The sequence below is a fragment of the Trichoderma breve genome, chromosome 3 (assembly GCF_028502605.1).
Source record: "Trichoderma breve strain T069 chromosome 3, whole genome shotgun sequence".
NCBI classification, from domain to species: domain Eukaryota; kingdom Fungi; phylum Ascomycota; class Sordariomycetes; order Hypocreales; family Hypocreaceae; genus Trichoderma; species Trichoderma breve.
Genome location: NC_079234.1, coordinates 3,268,845 through 3,288,406, shown reverse-complemented (window position 1 = coordinate 3,288,406; position 19,562 = coordinate 3,268,845). Strand labels below are relative to the sequence as shown.

The 19,562-nt window shown below is 51.6% G+C and overlaps 8 protein-coding genes across 8 annotated transcripts; 4 read left to right on the top strand and 4 right to left on the bottom strand.

Moving 5' to 3' along the window:
- Positions 1-278: 278 nt before the first annotated feature.
- On the top strand, positions 279-833 carry T069G_05397 (ribosomal protein l7/L12 dimerization domain-containing protein; the record flags this gene model as incomplete). Its single annotated transcript, XM_056172607.1, has 2 exons — positions 279-416; positions 504-833. 2 exons carry the CDS (start codon positions 279-281, stop codon positions 831-833), a joined length of 468 nt encoding a protein of 155 aa, XP_056029465.1.
- Positions 834-1,172: 339 nt separating this feature from the next.
- T069G_05396 (CTD kinase subunit gamma CTK3 domain-containing protein) lies at positions 1,173-2,089 on the bottom strand (the record flags this gene model as incomplete). The annotated part of the gene is made up of 4 exons (XM_056172606.1): positions 1,173-1,465; positions 1,523-1,601; positions 1,674-1,850; positions 1,934-2,089. 4 exons carry the CDS (start codon positions 2,087-2,089, stop codon positions 1,173-1,175), a joined length of 705 nt encoding a protein of 234 aa, XP_056029464.1.
- Positions 2,090-2,945: 856 nt separating this feature from the next.
- T069G_05395 (uncharacterized protein) lies at positions 2,946-3,984 on the top strand (the record flags this gene model as incomplete). The annotated part of the gene is made up of 2 exons (XM_056172605.1): positions 2,946-3,133; positions 3,195-3,984. The coding sequence occupies 2 exons, from the start codon at positions 2,946-2,948 to the stop codon at positions 3,982-3,984; spliced, it is 978 nt and encodes a 325-aa protein (XP_056029463.1).
- Positions 3,985-5,085: 1,101 nt separating this feature from the next.
- T069G_05394 (pyrroline-5-carboxylate reductase dimerization domain-containing protein) lies at positions 5,086-6,219 on the top strand (the record flags this gene model as incomplete). The annotated part of the gene is made up of 2 exons (XM_056172604.1): positions 5,086-5,164; positions 5,270-6,219. The coding sequence occupies 2 exons, from the start codon at positions 5,086-5,088 to the stop codon at positions 6,217-6,219; spliced, it is 1,029 nt and encodes a 342-aa protein (XP_056029462.1).
- A 237-nt stretch (positions 6,220-6,456) lies between these two features.
- Positions 6,457-8,018, bottom strand: T069G_05393 (uncharacterized protein; the record flags this gene model as incomplete). The annotated part of the gene is made up of 5 exons (XM_056172603.1): positions 6,457-6,843; positions 6,919-7,138; positions 7,211-7,592; positions 7,654-7,935; positions 7,991-8,018. 5 exons carry the CDS (start codon positions 8,016-8,018, stop codon positions 6,457-6,459), a joined length of 1,299 nt encoding a protein of 432 aa, XP_056029461.1.
- Positions 8,019-8,614: 596 nt separating this feature from the next.
- T069G_05392 (LMBR1-like membrane protein domain-containing protein) lies at positions 8,615-10,784 on the top strand (the record flags this gene model as incomplete). Its single annotated transcript, XM_056172602.1, has 2 exons — positions 8,615-8,925; positions 8,996-10,784. The coding sequence occupies 2 exons, from the start codon at positions 8,615-8,617 to the stop codon at positions 10,782-10,784; spliced, it is 2,100 nt and encodes a 699-aa protein (XP_056029460.1).
- A 329-nt stretch (positions 10,785-11,113) lies between these two features.
- On the bottom strand, positions 11,114-13,418 carry T069G_05391 (corA-like mg2+ transporter protein domain-containing protein; the record flags this gene model as incomplete). Its single annotated transcript, XM_056172601.1, has 7 exons — positions 11,114-11,135; positions 11,518-11,795; positions 11,870-12,501; positions 12,580-12,761; positions 12,913-12,977; positions 13,176-13,247; positions 13,332-13,418. 7 exons carry the CDS (start codon positions 13,416-13,418, stop codon positions 11,114-11,116), a joined length of 1,338 nt encoding a protein of 445 aa, XP_056029459.1.
- Positions 13,419-15,391: 1,973 nt separating this feature from the next.
- T069G_05390 (protein kinase domain-containing protein) lies at positions 15,392-17,585 on the bottom strand (the record flags this gene model as incomplete). Its single annotated transcript, XM_056172600.1, has 5 exons — positions 15,392-15,419; positions 15,500-15,877; positions 15,932-16,185; positions 16,320-17,149; positions 17,339-17,585. 5 exons carry the CDS (start codon positions 17,583-17,585, stop codon positions 15,392-15,394), a joined length of 1,737 nt encoding a protein of 578 aa, XP_056029458.1.
- Positions 17,586-19,562: the final 1,977 nt, after the last annotated feature.

Here is a 19,562-nt window from a genome sequence, read left to right as displayed (position 1 = left end):
AGGGTGCGGGAAGGAGGGGCACTCGGGGCTACGAATTTCCGGACCAATCAGAGCCCACCCAGACCAGCAAACTTGAAGCTTTCGAAAAACTTCATGACAGGCCATCGCACGACAGCCAAGCCGGTTCGAGAGATTAACCCCACGAAATTGTCAATTGCGAATTGCCCACCGCCGCCAATTCCTCCCAAACCATAGCAATGGCCACTCCGTGTCGGTTCGCTGCGCGCAGCTGCGCTCGCCAGTTGCGATCAGCCGCCTCTCCCCGATCCTCCGCACAAATGCTCCGAGTGTCATGCACAACGAGACGGTACAACTCAACCGAAGCCGCTGCCGTAAACCCCAAGATTGCCGACATTGTCGACCAGATCAGCAAGCTCACGCTGCTGGAGACTGCCGATCTCGTCTCAAGCCTAAAAGTAAATGACTAGCAAAGCACACGAGTGGCTGACCAAAGTCTGTCATGCCACCAAACACTCGACTAACATGGGATTTTTTCTAAATAGAGCACGCTGAACATTCCCGACATGCCCATCGGTGGCTTCGCTGCTGCCCCTGCCGCTGCCGCCCCCGCTGCTGCTGCTGAGGAAGCCGAGGAGGCCCCTGCTGCCCCCGCCGAGAAGACTCTCTTCACATTGAAGCTGCAGTCAATCGATGCCACCGCCAAGGCCAAGATCATCAAGGAGGTCAAGGGTATGCTGGGCCTGAGTCTGGTCGACAGCAAGAAGTTTGTTGAGAGCGCACCCAAGATGATGAAGGAGAACGTGCCCAAGGAGGACGCAGAGAAGATCATTGCCACCATGAAGGAGCTTGGTGCGGTGGTCGTGATGGAGTAAAGGAAACGAAAAGGCAAAGAAAATATCGGGAGGATATTTGCATGATCTTTATGACACGATAGATGGTCGAGGTACATGTACAACAAAATATTGTGTATTATATATTCAAAGAAGAGAATTCTTTTTTCTATTTTCCCTTTGCATGATATGGGCCAAAACCATTCTCGGTGCTTGCGGAGTCCTGTTTCCTAATTGCAAATGTATTTTCCCAGGACCATGAATAGTACAGAAATTCTCTGGGGTATCTCAACTCCATGCATATAATTTTCATAACCTCAATGTGTACACTGAAACACACAACGCCGCCCAATGCAGTAGCCAACGAACAGGATAAAAGATTCAATGGCCGTTGCCATTCGTCGGTGGTTGGTGATGACACTGCTGTATCTCCATCTCCTTGGTGAAGTCGTCACCCTCTTCGGTTAGCAGGCGGTCGTCGTCATCGCCAAAGTCGCTCGTCTCCTCCCACAGTTTGTTCATCTCGGCGTCCTCCCCCTTGGGGACAGCCCAAATCCTCTCTCGCTCGCGCTTGTGTCGTTCTCGATCCTCCTCGATCCGCTGCTCTACTTGACGCTTATCCAAGCCATGGGTCGCGGGTCGCCGCCGAGATTTTGACTCGGAAGCGGGAGCGTCTGTCATGTCAACGTCGCTGTTGGGAGATGCAAGGCCCAAATCGTCATCATTAGTACCGCGTTCCTTGATGACGTCCTCAATCTGCGTGACCGCTTGGTCTTCCAGAAAGCCCTTGTTCTGAAGGCCTATCAAAACCTGTTGACGCCAAGTTAGTCCAAGGCATCGAAAAGACAAAATAATGGCTGCTGAGAAGAGGAATACACATGCCTTGCGGACGACTTTGACATTGGCGGCTCCAGAGCCATCATCGGGGGCCACAGCATCGACAACTCTGATGATATCACGCTGCATCATGCGGATATAATCCGAGTGGCCGTCCCGCTGAGCCAAGTCGAGGAAGTGCTCAATAAAATACATGATATTGGCACGTGTATTCATGTTGTTCTTCATGTGATATATGGTCAGCGTTGAAAGGCAGGGGGAGAATAAAAACTCGTAAAAATTCATCACCACCGACTCAAACTCACCCGCTCTACTTGCTCCAGGATACATGAGTGCAGGTCCTCATCCATGTCCTTGTATTTGAGCGCATATTGGGCTGCTTTTTGCGCCGAAGCAACTGATGCGTTGAGATGCTGCAGCTGCGAGCTGAATCGCATGCGGACCTCGAAAGGATCCGCCATTTTCCGGGTGAATCCTCCGTTCTGCAGGATTTGGGCACGGCTTTGTCGAGTCTGAATTGCTGCAGTGCCAGCGCAAGGCTGAGAGATGGAGTTCAGGGTGCGCCTCAGTGTGGCTTTGCCCAGCTAAACCCGGTTCCTCGGTGAAGGGAGCCGCCACAGCGCTAGTCTAGATCAGCTTGCAGGTCGTGCTCCGTATTGCTGCTCCGGGCTTTGATGCTCCATTGATGCTATTGTGCTGTGCTACTCCGGGGCTATTATTCGACTGGCCTGGACTGAACTGGAGCTATTAATTTGCCCGCCATGCCATGCAACCCACGGGAAAGAGCCGGGACGCTGCATGGCCCCCGATCTAGGCGATGGGCCCGAAGTCGCAGCTGGGACTGACGTTTCCAACGGTTCAGCCATGCCGGGAAGCCCCTGAAATCAAGCACACGCGAGCCTAAAGTGCTCCATACTTTGCATACAAGTGATCGGAAATGATGTTCAAGATGAGGTGTGGCTGTGCATAGTGCGATTTATCATGTTTGCGCACCCGGAAAGTAACTTGAATCCGCCATTTATCTCGGCCAGAAATAACCCTGATACGAGATGCTTGCTAAGCCGCCGACAATATAATGCTTCAGCCGCCCGGCTTCTGCCTAGATACTATCTTATGATTAAAACGTCGACTCTCCGCACGACAATATCTGAGGCGAAAAGAAATGATGTTATTCATATGATACAAGCATCAAACCTGTAAGAAGGTTCTTGCTCAAGTATTTTCTCATCATCGTGAAATTATCCCTGAAGTCAATCGCCCCGTGTGCGAGTTATACAATCTCGCCACTCAGCAGACGGTAGAGCCCTTTCACACACGATGATGGGCCCCTGGAAATTGTGCCGTATTATCTGGCGGCTGTTCTTATCGATCCTCAGTGCTTGGTTGCTTCTGGCCCTGCTGTGGGCGCTTCTTCCCTTCCCTTCCGGTGAACAAGACATTAACAACGGCGCCGACTACGCCACCAAGACCCTCCTGGGCGGCAAGATACTACGTCGAGTATACTGGTAAGGACTGGCGAATTCAAACGAATAAAGACCAAAAAGGCTAACCTTGTCATCTTTACAGGAAATCCGCACAGGTGCCCGATGGTTCCCGACAGGGCTTTGCGCTTGACTATCAGCTCAACATCTCCAGCCGCACCCTTGCGGTTTCGGGGCTGGAAAAGCCTATAGACATATTTCGCCATGCATCGGCTGAGGACAACGGACATGCAGAGGAAGTATCTGCGACCGCACGAGCGGGTGACACGGATGGCGCCAACTTGCCATATTTCGCAGAGGCAGACGCACTCTTGCTCTTTTGGGAGATTCACCAAGAGTATGCGACGGTTCCACTTAGACTAGTATGGTCGACACAGGAAGCGGAAGATGTGCAAAAGTTCGATATATTGCTTAATGATCAAGGACACGGAGAAGATGCGCTTTTGTCTCTAACGATGAAGGGGGACCACATCTCGACAATCAGAGCCAGCTTCTCACCAGAGCCGCGTTCTTCATCGCCATCCAACACGTACCCTCTCCGTGCCGCCATCATACGGGCACTCGCTCCATTCTCACTCTTGCTCGCCGCAGTCTTTGAACCTCTCGCGGCACTTTTCGGCTTTCTGGTGTCCTGGATATTCAAGGGTATCTGTCTTGGACTCGTGGTGTCGGGTGTAGCGGCGATCTATATGTGCTACTCCGGGAAACGTCTCCCTGAGCTCGTTGATATGGTTGGAGACGAGCTGCAGAAGGTGAGAGATTCTGAAACGATGAGAAAATGGAGAGAGTCAGACAGTGCTGAAAGAGGATCGGCGGGCATCCCGGGAGAGCAGAAGAAAGCTTCTACCGAAGCCGACGCCAACATCGTTTTATAATCACTTATTTGAAAGTAATTTAGTCGATTCGAAGCCTGGCATTAACAACTTTTGTATATATCCATCGTGTAATATAAGGTATCATCACCCAGGCCCCTGGTACTCTCGCGAGAAGTTCTGAAGTCGTCTTCAAGTAACTTAGTGTCGGGTTGTTGTCTCGCCCAATAAAAGAGATCTACTCGGCTCAATAGTCACAGATAAATAGAGATGAACAAAGAAATTAATACCATTATTTCAGGTGATTATATCATTCTCTAGCACAACACAGCGATTTCATCCTGGTCTACCTTTGGCTTACAGTGGGTGCACAGTACTAGCCACATGTGGCGCCCATAGTCCGTGCTCGAAGTGTGTAAAAGTCCTGAAATAAATTCTTGAAAAAAGACATACAACTCGTTTTCATTCTGCCTTGAAATAATAAGAGTATTAACTCTATGATCGATCAGTATTATCGGCTCTCCATAACATCAATATTAGTAGTACAGTAGTGCACGTCAATCATCGCCTGTCCTAGTGACGGCAAGGGCGAAAAAGTCCGGGGCAAAAAGCTCAGGCGTGAGCTTCAAAGCGATGAAACATCGTCGGCTGAGCCATTAATTCATGCCCTCCCCCCCATTCAGCTCAACTGAGTCGGGGTCAGCCAAATCCAGGAGCCCAACACTTCCGTAGGCCGCCGTGTTCACACACACACCAAGAAAGATCCTTGTTCCCTTTCTTTTACTTCCTATTTGTCCCATTTTGACGATCCCGCTGGGCAGCAATCGTTACGGAGACAACCGTTTAAAAAGGGGGGAGGGGGCCAAAATGGCACTGTTTTCGGGATGGGCTCTCACTCATTCTTTTTTACTTATTTAAACTTGGACCAACTTGAGATGTGAAATAAAATCTCAACTTGATCAGTTCTTTTTTTTTCTCTCTCTCATCTCCCCTTTTTAAATAAAACCTGTCAGCCTGGCAACGACTTGGGTGACCAGAACGCTTTCTCTTCTCTCACGGCCCTTCTTTTCGCTGTTCTTTTTCTTTCGGCCACCTGTCACCGCTAGTGCTAGTAAACTCTTACTCCTGGAAACCCCAGACCAAGACCAAGACCAAACAGACAAAATGTCCAACCACCTGGCTCTCACGCATCACAGCATGCCTCAGCCGCCTCAGGACCTGACCATGGCGGTCTTGGGCTGCGGTAAGTCTTAAAAAAAATAAAAAATTGAAGCCTCGCATCATCACTTCAAGGCATCGTTTTGACCATATTTTCCTGGGCTCATACGAGATGCTTTTCTTTTTGTAGGCACCATGGGAATTGCCATCCTCAACGGCATCCTCACCTCCCTGGTCGAGATGCAAGGCCCCAAGCCACTACAATCTGGCGCCTCCACGCCCTCAGAGGAAGTCCCTCGCTCTCTGCCGTCTCGCTTCATCGCCTGCGTGCGGACCCCAGAAACAGCGAAAAAGGTCAAGAGCGCGCTGTGGGAGCACTCGTCCATCCTCAAGGTCGTCCGCAACGACAATCTCGCCGCCGTCCAGCAGTCCCAGGTCATCCTGCTGACCTGCAAGCCCTTCATGGTCAAGGAGATCCTTGGCGCCCCCGGCATGGCAAAAGCCCTGCACGGCAAGCTCCTCATCAGCGTCTGCGCGGGAATCACCGTCGAGCAGCTGGAAATCGCCCTGCACGGCGCCGTCCCGTCAAAGGACCCCGAGGAGGACGGCCGCTGCAGGATCGTGCGGGCCATGTGCAACACGGCCGCCCTCATCAGAGAGTCCATGACCGTCATCAGCGCTACCGAGCCCCCCCTGCCCCTAGAGACGGAGCTGCTGGTCACCTGGATCTTCAAGCGCGTCGGCGACGTCGTCTACCTGCCCGCCCGCTACATGAACGCTTCAACGGCCCTCTGCGGCTCCGGGCCTGCGTTTTACTCTCTGTTCCTCGAGGCCGCCATCGAGGGAGCCGTCGCCATGGGTCTCCCCCGTGCTGAAGCAACCAGGATGGCAACTCAGACCATGCGAGGAACGACTGGTCTTATTCAGAGCGGAGAGCACCCGGCTCTTCTCCGCGAGAAGGTGTGCACTCCTGGCGGCTGCACCGTCAGCGGCGTTCTCGTGCTAGAAGAGGAGCGTGTGCGTGGAACCATTTCCAAGGCCGTGCGGGAGGCCAGTTTGGTTGCCAGCCAGCTTGGTAAGAACATTCAGGTTGCTACCGTAGCCCCCCGGAATGACGTTCATCAACACTACGATGAGTAGGTATTTGGTTTGGGTTGAGGAGGTACAGGTTTTCCCATTTAATGATTGTTTTAATGAAGAGGGAGCATTTAGCATGTCTTGCTTGCTCGGGTTGCCCAGTTATACAATAGATTACATAGAGTCATTGTTTTTCTCCTAAAGCATCGTATCAAGTTTTCCCCAACGCCTGCTATTAATTTACCTTGTCAGCCATCCACTAGGATCAAGCTCAGTCTCGATATGCCATAGTCTTCCCTCTCACGCGTCCTCCACTCTGGCCTTCTTGCTGGAGGTCGCCTCGGCCAAAGCCTCACTCGGTTTCCGCTTTCCATTGGATGAGGTCGAATGCTTCATGGCACGATCATGGGCTGCCAGTATCCTAGCATATTCTAATTCAACGCTTCCTAGCGTTTCTGACAGTTTGTCGATCCTTTCGCCAACATCGATTTGAGAAAGGACTTCTTTGTTGTGGCGGTATAATCGCTGCTTGACAATAAGCTGCCACAGCTTTTCTTTATGCTTGTCCGCCGCTGTAGGAGACGGGACATAGTCGTCCAGTGACATGGTTGGACGAACTGATTTTGGGAGCTGAGACATCAAGTGCATTTCTAGAACTCGATAAAACTGTCGGGGCGCAATCTTGGCCTGCAACCGAATCGTCTCGAGGTCATCTCCTCCAGCGATGAGTCGGGGCAGGGGCCCTGACTTAGGAACAGTCACCTTGGTATCAAGGCGAAGCTCTCTGAATTCGGGCATGCTTCGCAGGAAAGCCAGGTCACAGCTGTCTCGCAAATCGTCAAAAGCTTCATTGGGATTCTCAACTGTGAACTCGTGTGTCTGGGGGTGGTCGTGGTAGTACTTGAAGACGGTGTTGTATAGGCGCGCGCCACTTCCCTTGCCCTGGAATGGTGGGAGAATGATAAACTGTGAGAGCCTCGTTCTGCATGGAAGCTGAGACAGGTCCATGTCACCAGTGGGAAGCTCCCAGGTATCCGCTGGGGAGGTTGGTGGCGTCGGTAGCGGTGGGAAATAGAAGAAGCGGTAAACCGTGGCATAGCCCATAAAGGTGTACGAGCTCTTTTCCGCGTCATCAGCAGACTTTTGCTTGCGATAGAGGAAAAATAAGGTCCATCGATCGGCCTCTGATAAATCCAACTCTGTCGAGTCCGACTCTGGATCATAGCCGATGTAGGTGCCTCCTTCGATGAGTAAGCGAACCAGGATTTGAATTCGACTGTTCAACTGTCTCACGGCTGGGTCGACGAGACTTCCTTTCCAAATCTCATACTGTCCATCGGGACCCTCGAACGTATCGTGCAGTGTTCCAGGAGGAGACCAGTTGTCGCCAAGTTGTTGCGAGCTGCTGTCAAAGTCTGACCCCTTAACGAAAGCAACTACATTAAGGTCAGCGAGTGTTGGTTAAAGGTAGAGTATCCAACGTCGAGTAGCGCAAACCTTTTGGCAGATGGCCTCCCTCCTCCAGAATTTCCACAATATCGGTGGGCTCTTGCTCGCCAACGGGCTTGAACTTTTTGCTGTAGGCAACCCGCAGGTGCGGGCGCATATCATTGGCACGATATCGCAGGTGGATCTTCAGGTCCTTGTAACCAAATATTTTCTCATCGTCGCCAAAGATGGAATACGTGAACTTTGGGTTGAATGCCGCAATGGTCTTGAGGCCCGATTTCGACGGCGCCACGAGACTGATGTTGAGCGCCTCGTTGGCATCTTGATACCCTGTTCCGCAAAAGTTAGAAAGAGAGGATTTCCTGAGGGCAAGATGGATCCTTACACTCTTCGAGGTTGGGAAGACCAGCCATGGTCAAAGGAGAAGATAAGAGGCGCTAGATTTCAAAGGTGCAGTGAGGTAGCTGAACTGCGCAAAAGAATTACGATTGCGGAGGTAGAGAAGGTCTCCAACCGTCCAATCAAAAAGGAAAAGAGGAAAAGAGAGGAATGAGGCCGTGTTTGTCGCAACGAGGCTGGTCAGCTGCAATTCGGACCTTTGGCACTAAAAAGCAGAGCGCGTCTGCAAGCATCCTTGTAACGCGATTCAATTAAGCTGCTGCAGCTGTTGCTGCGTTAGTGCCTTATATCCAAGGCATCAAAATGAGCGCCAGGTACAGAAGTACTTGAGTACCATCCCTTGTTACGTCACGCATGCTAAAGTCAAGTCACCTGGTGGGTCTGCGAAACCCATCCAAAGCATCCCGTAACTTGTGTGGACATAATCCGGACTTGTCCATACAAAACCATCCACCACAGCTCCGACTTGCTGATTGTCTTACGTGCCTTGCAGCAAAGCCTCTTCCAGCGTCGAAACGCCCTGCAGCTGCGTCGCCGTCTTTGTATTTGTCTTGCAGCATCCGTCATACGAGAGCGCATATGGCGTTCACCCCTGAACCCCCTCTTCGCCATGCCTGAAATCGCGAGCAGTCCAACGCCAGTTGGCTCTTTTGTCTTCTCGTCCTTTGCCCTGCTGCTGGTGTCGCTGGCAGTCCTCCTCATATTGCGCCACTACCTCCCTCTCCGAACCACGCCGGCCTTCTACATCGTCCCCATCTTCTTCGCCCTGTGGCTACCGTCGATTCTCGTTCTCCTGGTTCCGATAGATCTCGCTTCAAGCGCCATCACCGACGATGTGGCTTCGCGGGGCATCTGGTTGCCTCAGCGCGTGGTCCTGGTGCTGTGGCGGATCACATACTGGTTGACATTCTGCTTGACATGGTAAGGAGGGAGACTCTATATTCTAGACTCGATCGTATGCTTGTCGCTGTTTCTAACTCATCTCTCGCAGGTTCATCCTCCCCATCCTTGCCGAATACTCCGACACTGGCTATCGGGAGCCCTATGACAAGTTTATGTACTCTCTCCGTGCCAACGCGCAATTCTATGCCATGATTCTGGGAGCTGGCATCATCGGCCTGGTTTACATATTCGCCTCCTACGAGTTCTCCTTTGAAGCTCTCAAAGCGCTCATCATGGCTCTTTCTTACTGTTGGGGTCTCATTCTTGCCATCTACCTCATGGGCCACGGACTTGTTGCTATACCAAGGCACCTACTCCGAAGCGGAAGCATTAGCGGCAGGCTACGGCGATTACAGATACAGGCGCCTAGGGTGTATGAGAAGATGGAGGACTCTCTCACCGGTGTCGAGGAGGTTGAGCAGCAGGTTTCAGAGCTCGGCCGCCGGAAAACCGGAAGCGCCGCGGCCTTTCAGGATTGGATTGAAGAGCTCCAGGAGATTGCCAATATTCCCGAATCACAGCCTCGATCAGGGCTTCTAGACTCAACGGCACCTGCCCAAGCAGTCCCGCATGTCATTACCGAAAAGTATTTGGCCGACTTGACACGAAAACTCGTACGAGCACGGCACTCACGATCGCAATATGTTGGGGAGTGGAATCGATTGGTGCAAGAGGCTGCCAACCTTCAAACGATCCTGGACTCGGTCGCCTCCCAGAAACTAGATTTTGGCAATGTTTCCCCCCATGCCGAATTCTGGGATAGAGTAAAGATACTCACGCCGTATTCTCGATTCGTTTGCTATTATTACGTCCTTCCTTATACTCGAATGGCCCTGGGTGGGCTGTTGGCTCTAGCGTCTGCCTGCATTGTCTGGTCAGAAATTGTCAAGTTCCCCTTTCCTAAGCTGTCCATCATTCGTGTCAGCGTGGTCCATCACTGGGTTGGTGACAAGGCCCAGGTCGGATTCGCAGGGCAGGTCATTTCGGCTTTTTGGATTTGCTACATGTGCGCTGCCGCTCTTTCGTCCATGACCGGGATCAAGGTATGGCGCGGACGAGCTCTCGTCAGGCGAAACACTGGACACGAAGCAGCTTTTTGGTTCGCAGGGCAAGTGGCAAAGCTCAGTGTCCCGCTCTCATACAATTTCCTCACCTTCTTATCCGCCGAAGTCTACCAGAAGACCATCTTCTACAATTTCCTTGGACAGTATGTCGATGTTACCCCACTAGGAAAGTGGTTTGACAATCTCTTCCCCATCGCCCTCGTGGTGCCTGTCCTAGCTGCTACTTTCGGGCTGTACGGCAAGGTCAAGCGGATATTTACAGGCGTGGACATTATCGAGGACGAGGAAGATAATCCTACGGGCTACGGCACTGGCAACTGGCGCGAAGGCCGTGATCTCATCGCTAGAGAATTAGGGGGCTCAACCCAACGACGCAGCGGCGCCGCAGCCAATGGGGCTTCGAGCCGAGCAGCTCCAATTCTCTCCATTCCCGCCATTCAAGATTCGGCTGCCACACCGTCGAGATCACCACTGCGATCCCCCGTCAGCAACAACCGTAGACTCGGCCAAACACAGCCCCGCTTCACCGACGAACCGCCCGAGGATGACAACATCTTTACGATTCTCGGACATCGCATGAAGAATACGGTCGATTCATTCGAGACGCCGCAGTGGTTCTCAGATCTCGGACAGGGCATCAAGAAGCCCAAGTGGATGGGAGGAAACGATGATCAGCCAGCCAACGCCGGCAGTGGAAGCAATAACAATGACAGCGGGACCGATATAAGGAGATGGTTCGGAGGTGGTGGTGGCGATAGCCATATCCGCATTTGATTTCAGAAGCCTCTTGTTGTTGTTGTTCTTTTTTCAAAATTTCTCTTGGCCACCATCTAATGTTCCGTCGGTCGATCTTGGGTATGAATGGCATGCCTTATTACCGCATTGTCATGGAGTTGTGGTGCTTAATACATCTAGGGTTTGGTGGAGTATATATTTTTCTTCTAATATCCTAGAACCATAGATCTCATGTCTATTCTTATTTTTCTCTCTCCAGCGTTCAAATATCACCTCCATTGTCTTCTTGTTAAAAGAGATCTTCTGGTAGTGTCAATAATATAAATATTAAGTTTATTGCAATTTTGTATCGTTGCTTGCTATGCTATTTACGTATTACGTTTCTGCCAACTATGAAGCCAACCCACAGCTTTTTCACAATCTGCCGCCGTATGTTCGCCCACCCCCCTTGAAACTAAGTATATTCCCACGCCGAAATAACCAAAAACAAGCAAAAATATATATGCCCGCCATTCATAAACTTCGTAAGAAAATAAATATCGTTACCGTTTCGTCATTCCATGAAGAAAGCGCCAAAGAACAAAAAACCGTCGTCGTGTAATTCTCACCGCTCTACGGAGAATTGAGCGTTTTATTGCGACTGTTCCAAGTATGCGTTTTACTCATCGTCCTCTTGCGCAAAGAATTCAATATATGAGCCTCCATCTGCTCAATGTCGCCATCAAGCTCTTTATCCTCCTTCGCGTAACGAGCTTCCCTGCGTCGGTCATACCACAGCCAGAAGCCGACGATGATTACGGTCAGGGGAATGGTGATGATGAAGTAGACCCAGAGCCAGTTGGAGATGACGGGGTCGGCGCCCGACTGGAAGTTGAAAAAGGTCATGCTGAAGACGGAGGCGAGGTACGTGCCTGGGAGAAAGAGGGCTCCCATAAGGGAGATTGTCTTCATGGCGGTGCTGTCGCGCTTGCTTGCGTGTGCGATGCGGCGCTGCTCTCCGGCGATTTCGAGGTTGAGTCGGGCCTCTCGCTGAGAGATGATGTTGTACAGCTGGTAGAAAGAAGAAAAAAGGACATGATAAGTATAGGAAAAATAAAAGAATGCCAACAGAGAATAAAACTTACTGCTTCTCGCTGGACTTTCAATCTCTCCAGTGTAGTGTGGATATAATTCTCCAGCCCCTTGAGCTTGACCTTGTAAAACTCCAGCCGCGCCAGAATGCTCCTGTGCAGCTGATCAATCGTCTTCCTATGCGCAATCTCCTCATCGCTCAAGAAATCCTTCTTCCAATCCAGCCAGGAAACCTTGAAGCGCTCCATGCACAGCTCCATCTCCCTGACCAGCATGAAATACGCCTGGGGCCGCTTCCACATGACATGGCTGTGGCACTCGACCAAGTCGCGGTTCAGCCCGTCGACGGACAGGATTCCGTCCTGGAAATACTGCTCCTCGGTGTCGACTTCGTCGCGCATGCTGACTGCGTTCTCCAGGCGGCGCAGCCAGTCGCGCGCATCGCGCTGCTTCTCGTCGTTGGCGGGCGAGAGGTCGTGTGAGAGGATGATTGTGGAGAGGAGCATCGGGTGGCCAACCTGGCTGTAGCACCCGCGCAGGTGTTTGAGCGCCTGGACAATGTCGGAGCTGGGCGTGCCCTTGATGAAGCCCGTAGTGATGCCGGTTCTGAAGGAGTAGGACAGGATCATTTCCCAGCCGCGGGTTCTGCCCTTTTTGCGCACATCTGATTTGCGATGCACAATGTCTGTATTTTGGGGTTAGAATAAGAAGATAAATGACACTTTATCGTCGCCATTATGGTTCACAGGGATATTTCACGTACGGAGATGCGGGTCTTCATCGTCCTGGTCATACGAGCACCAAAAGAAGGGCCCGACCACAGACGATGATTCTATGGCGCGGAAGGGCAGTTTGAGTGTCCTAGCCATGGTCATGTACTTGTCCTTTGGCAAGGAGATGATCCTTGGCATGAATGTGTCCTTGTGCTGGGCATCTTTTTGGATACTGGGTGCGCAAATGTCAGTATCTTGTGCTTTGTCCAAGTGTTAAGGTGCGTCGATATATGACTGCAAGGGGAGTTCAATATCAAGTATTAAAAAGCGAATAAAGAAATCAATCAGACATCAGGAATAAGAGAAAGAAGAAGAAAACTCACATGAGTCGAATGCCGCTCAAGAGTTTTGTGCCCTCGCGCATCTTCTGCGGCGGCTCAAAGGCGCCCTGATCGTAAAATGTTCATGTCAGCCTCACACTGTGACTGTCAAGCGCCCAAAGCTTCCATCCCATCCCATCCAAGTTCACTTCATCCCATCTTACTTCGTCCCATCTTCATCTCATCTCATCTGCATCTGCATCTTCATCTCCATCAATGCCTCTCAATCGAATAAAAGAAAAGACGGCACCCGCCATTGCACTCACCCTTCGATTCAGAAAGTTCTCAAACTCCGACATGGGCAGCGGATGCTCCTCCACCGAATTGTAAAACGCATCCTAATCCTCGGCATCAGCTCAACATCCCCCTAAAAAAAGCCATCTCCCCTCGGAAACAGCCAAATGGACCTCTGAAATACTCACAGTGTAGTTGAAAATCTCGACATAGCTCGTCTTCTCCTCTACCACGCGACACTCATCCACAAAGAACTTGAACATGTACTCGTCCATCTTGGGCCCCCCAGCTTTTCAACTCCCTTCAAAAACGGTAACCGCGCAATCTCCGCCCCAAAAGCCCCCCTTTTGCAAAGTTCCTCGCCGTAAATCTCGAGCGGTTCCTAGAATGAATGGTAGATAGATTCCAACGGTGCGAGATGGTGATGGCGGGCAATGGTCGTGATGGGTTCAAACTGCGCTATGTCGCCGAGGCCTCCGCCCAAACACAATGGAGGTCACGCTCGCTATGCCGCTTCCGCTAACGAATAAGATGCAGGCGCACGCTTATAGAATGACAAATGGACAGTTCAAGCCGATTCATCAATCACTGCCAATGCAACAACGAAGATATGAATAAAAAAGAAATAAAAATCCCCATCAAAATAATCATGTACCGTAGTATGGAATATCAATTCCCCACTTTCCCAGGTGAGAACAAAAGGGGACGGGAATCAAGCCATACAAAAGTAACCGATCAAAATAGGTTAAAAAGAGAAGAAAGAAAGAAGGGAAAAGAGACAAACGACCAGAAACTGTTTCGGGCAAACCCCCCCAGCCTCGCGACTTCGGCTGCAGCAGCAACCACGCAAGCAAAAGGTCACCCCGAAAGGCCTCCATGCATCCACATAAGGCGTGCTACCCTAAAAAAATTGATATGCAAGCAGGGGGGAAATCTCAACTATCATAAACCACCTACATAAAAAACCCCACGTCAGCGAACCGAGTCGAGTTCAGTGGCCAGCAAAACCCCTGTAAAAATAGAACAGAGACAGAGGCGACGATACACCAAGAACAATCGACAGACAGCAAGCAAATCTACCGGTATGGAGTTAGCTTTGGACGGATTCCCTCTAGACCGCTGGAACCGGAGCATCTACTCACTCAATGTCACCACCTGCACCCCTAGCGGCTCCGCACAGGGGAGGGTAAAACAACGTGCATTGAACATCAACTCACCTATTGCCGAGTAAGCTACAGAATGCAACTCGGTATTACGGAGCACTGACTTTTAATCTATTCCACCGCCTTTCTCCGCCATCTCGCAGCATCGAGGCCACACGATCAACAGCACCACCTCAGCTTTTCCGCTCCGTGCTCCTTTTTTCCCGGGGGTTCTCTGTCATTCTATAGCCAAATGCAGCCAATCGGTCATGTAATGCCCCAGACCCATGGAAAATCTCTGCATGCATTGATTGTACTATCAACAAACATGGATATACGTGTGCTCCATTACCTGGTATGGCATGCACGCGTCAGACTCACTGTTGTGTTTATATGATATCTCAAGGCCACCAGTAGCCTCCTATTCACACGTATCATAGGCGTAACAGTAATCATATTCCGCACTATTACTAGATGCTCAGGTAACACACCATGATAGATAGGTATAGTAGTAGGTATGTAGTATTACTAGTACCAAGGTATAATGAGGAGCACAAGCAATTGAACGTACGCCCTCCCAGGCTCAGCTCCTTCGACAACGACAACTCTCACCCCCGAGACAGGCCGAGTATACAATGTGTCTCCCCTTCGCTCCCTCTCGTAGCCCAAAAATGAAAGAAGAAAAACAAGAAAAGAACAAGAAACAGGAAGAGGAAGAGCAAGAGGAAAGAGAAAAAGCTGGATATACAGGTGTCGTATAATTGGCTACCGGGCGAGACGGTTTTTGGCGTTGCAGCATCAAAACACAGCTCCTCCCTCCCCCGAATACACGTTTTCCAACACAGACTCCAGGTCGAAACGAGCCCCCCAAGACCGATCAAACCGCCCTTTCCAAAGAGAGAAGAAAACCCATCTCCAATGCAGAGCCCATTATCGAGACGCAACTAAAATGGCCCATCAACCCGCATCTTTTACATCCAAAAACAAAACAGTCAAAGAGCAGACATTGCTCTTTTGTTTTTCCCCCCTTGGGTCACGCATCCATCGCCTTACTTCGTCAAGTCATCAACGTTTTCGTGTATGCTCGGATATTGAATGTTGATCCCTTAGAATTCAGTAAACAGATTGCCGTACCTGCAAGAACACCCAACTTGTTAGCCACAGAAGCGTTCCAAATACATGTATAGGGGAGGGGAAAAAGGAGCACCACTCACTCATCATGACCGCCCGGACCCCCGTACTTTTCAGGGTCCTCGGGGTATCGGTCAAACTGGCTGGCGTCGCCGGCTCCAGCCTTGACTGGCGGCGTATACGGAGCATCAATGTCTTTGCGAGCCAACCGGTCCCACGTGACTTCTGCAAACCACGGATGGTTCCTGACGTCTTGTGAGCCTCCAAACAGATTGCCCAATCTCTTGGTCAAGTCTGCCGTGATCAGCCGCTCGAGCAGGTTCTGAGCATCCGGGTTTATATACGCGGGGTACTTGACCTTGCCCTTGAGAATGTTTTCGTATATGCGCATGGGAGAGCCGCTGTCCCAGAATGGCGTGTATCCACAAAGCATCTCGTATATCAAAATTCCGAGGGACCACCTAGACAAGCACAATCAGTTTCGTCCATCCAAGCCCCAAGTTACCGTCACTTACCAGTCTACAGACTTGTTGTAGCCCTTGTTAGAGACTACTTCAGGAGCGAGATAATCTGGTGTTCCGCAGAGCGTCCATGTCTTGTCCGGCACCCGCTTCGCGAAGCCAAAATCGGTGATTTTCAGGTGTCCATGCCGATCCAGCAGCAAGTTTTCGGGCTTCAAATCGCGGTAAATGATGTTTTTGGAGTGCAGGTATTCCAATGCCAACGTGGCCTCGGCAGCGTAGAATTTGGCGACCGGGTTAGGAAACCGCTATAGTTTGGAAATTTCCATCAAGTTAGCTAAAAAAGAGCTCATAGTCAAACCAAGCAGACATTTGGCACAAAAACAAAAAAGAAAAAGAAAACACTCGTGCAAAACAATGGACAGGGGTGGACTCTTCATACCCCGGATTTTCTTAGCAGCGAAAACAGCTCGCCGCCCTCGACAAAGTCCATGACCATGTAGAGATTCTTCCAGTCCTGAAAGGTACCCCACAGGGTGATGAGGAACGGGTGCTTGACGTCGCTGAGCATGCGGCGCTCGTCGTTTGTGTGCTCGACCTGCTTCATCTTGACCACCTGCGCCTTCTTGAGCACTTTGACGGCATAGAAGCGCTGGTTGTGCTTGGACTGGACCAGGTGAACGCGCCCGAAGCTACCGGTACCGAGCGTTCTCAGGATCTCAAAGTCGCCGAGCGAATACTTGCCCTTGGTGACGCGGGGCTGGGATAGCGATACGCTGTGGCCATGGTGGATCTGGTGATGCTGCTGGGGTTGTTGCTGTTGTTGTTGCTGTTGTTGGGGCGGTTGCTGCTGGGGTTGTTGTTGTTGCGGCTGCTGTTGCTGTTGCTGATGAGGAGGATCGAGCTGCATTTCCGACGACAAATGCTGCTGTTGCTGCTGTTGTTGCTGCTGTAGAAGCTGCTGTTGCTGCAGCTGGGCATTTTGGTCGGCCATCTGGGAGCCTACGGCAGCGGAGTTCTGATACGGCGAGGGGGGGTAGCCGTTGGTCGAGCCGTCATTCTGGGGCGAATTGATGAGGTTGCTGATGCTGGGGAGGTTCTGCGAGTCGTGACCCGGCGCGTACGAGTGAGGCGACTGAACGTTGACGGGATTCATGGCTGGCTGGCGGTCCGGGTCAGGAGCAGCGGTGGGAGGAACGGCCGTGGCCGGGTCTCGCGCGGCGGCGGCAGTAGCAGGGGCGGGAGCGAGAGTTGACGCTTGTTGACCTGAGGCTGGCAGAGACGACGTTGTCGAGGTCAGAGTCGAGCCCGGCGCAGGAGCTGGCGTGGAGGACGCGGGTGCGGAGGCGGGAATGGGAGTGGATGCGGACGGCGAGATGGAGCCAGGCGAGACGGCGACGGTGCTTGAGCCTGGGCCTGGAGCTGGCGCTGGACCTGTGCCTAGAGCACCTGGGAACGCACCTGAAGCGGCGTGATTGCTGTCGCCTGTAGTCGCTGTAGCTGCAGTGGCACTCGTACTCGACCCGGGCGTCACTCGCGGCTGTGTCGAATCCAAGTGCCTCGAGCCCGGCGTGGGTGCGACGGGGCTGGTGGGGTTGGCAGTGCTCAAGCTATTGCCGTTACTGGTGCTGGTGCTGGCTTTGGCTGAGGGGTCAGAGCTGCCCTCCTTTGTCCGCTTCTTCTTGAGGAATGAGCCGAAGGAAGGCATAAGGCTCGAAGTTGTCAATGGCTGCGGGGGTGGATTGAGACAAGTGAAAAAAAAAATATAGTGAGACCAGGCCGCAAACAGGGCGTGGGGAGAGAGGCAATTGGGTTGAGGGGAAGCACTCGATTCGATTGATTCGATTCGATTGAACTGAGCAAGCTGGTTTGGTTCTGTTCCGTTCGCGCCGATCTGAGCTGAGTGAGCTGAGTGACGAGTGAGTACTTGCTGAGCTTGGGAGGTACCTCGTATCAATGCAAAAGATGGAGCACGCTGGGGGAAAAGTTGGGGGAGTTTGTAGCGTGGTCGTCGTTGGAAGGATGGCGGGCTGGAGAACTGGAGAGCCTAGGGCGCTGGCTTATGGTGCTATTTAGGCGGGGGAGAAGGTGCTGCTTGGTGGCTGCTTCAGGGGCCGAGGCAGAGCAGTTCAGTTGAAGTGCTGAGGGAGCTTTAGCGTCTGTGCAGCTGGGGGGCAGGCAAGTACCGGCCAAGGTTTGGATGGAGCAGGAAATCGGGATTGAAATGCAGAGAATTGGATCTGATGGGCCGGCAATTGGCGGAGCAGGGCGTCAATGGTCAACGGGGTGCGTAACGAGTAACCGTCGAGTCTGATGCAATGGAGCTCTGGAGGGCAAATCACCAGAATGCGACTGGACAAGCTGGCCGAACTTGCTCCTCTTGCGCACGTACCGCCTTTGAGCTCGAGCTGAGCAGCTGTTTCCCAGCAACTGAGGCGGGCAACAACAACAAGATTGATGCGGCAGAGCGGCACTCGGCTGCCTGGATCGGTTGCAATGCTGCGAAATCGGTTTGGCGAGATTTGGTCCAATTGTCCCTTGCTGTTCGCTTCGGCAGTTTTTTTTTTGCTTTTTCTTTTCGTCTGCTTTCTGCTGCTGCTTCTACTTGCTTCTTCTGTTGGACGCTTTGCCCTCCCTTCGAATTGAATTGAATGGTTGCTTGCAGCCGAGTCCCCGAGCTTAACCCTCAATCCCTTTTCGTCTGTTGTCTCTCTTGCTCTGCTCTGTTCTGTTCTGCTCTGCTTGGGCTCTTCAGCAAAGTTCCTCCGATCAAGTCCAGTCCAGTGCTCAGACCATGCGCTGCTCCCGACTCAATACGAAGTCCCCAAAGCCAAGCAATCAGCTACCAATTCGCTGGGCCCCACGGCAGTCCTCGGGGGGCAATCGAATAGCTGAAACACTCCAAATTTCGTTGCCGAGTACGCTTAATGTTGTCGTCGGGCTTTTTTGAGAGTCAAATGTCCGATTGAATCTCTTTGGAAGCATTCAATTGACATTAATGAAGCTTCCACTGAGTGACCGTAGCTGCTTGCATGTGTATCGCCCTGTTTCTTTCTCCCTGGGACCGAACAATCGCTGAATAAGCGATCGTAGATGTATGATGACGCTAGGTGTAACTTGGACTCTCTCTAGCCGAACTAATGATGCAAGATGATGATGCCCATGAGCGAGATCTGGTCTGGAGGACACTATCGATTCGACAAATAGATGTTGAATAATGCCTTTTCTTGGATGTAGAGTCAATCCCTTTGCTCCCCTTCGTCTTGGTTTTCTCTAGTTTATTTTATTTTTCCATATCGCCCGGCAGCGCAACCATGTCCCGAAAGCAACACAGACGATCCATCCCTCACCGAACCAGCCGTTGATGTAAATCACACGAGCTAAGCCGCCACACTTTGCGGGGGAAGTCAGATTCAGCTACACATGCATTCGCGAAATCCGGACAAATCCCATGCTCGGTGAAACAATGCCCGGGGTGATTCAGTGGAAACGCATAAAATCCGGACAAGGACCTGCATTCGAGCCAAGAAGCTGTGAGTCTTAAGTGGATGATATAAGAAGAAACATGAGAAAATAGCCAAGACAGCTCAAGGCATGAACCGGTGAAAAGGTGACGAGGGAGACCACATACACAGCAATGCACAGACACTTACCCAATTCCAGTGGTGTAACCAAATTGTTTAGC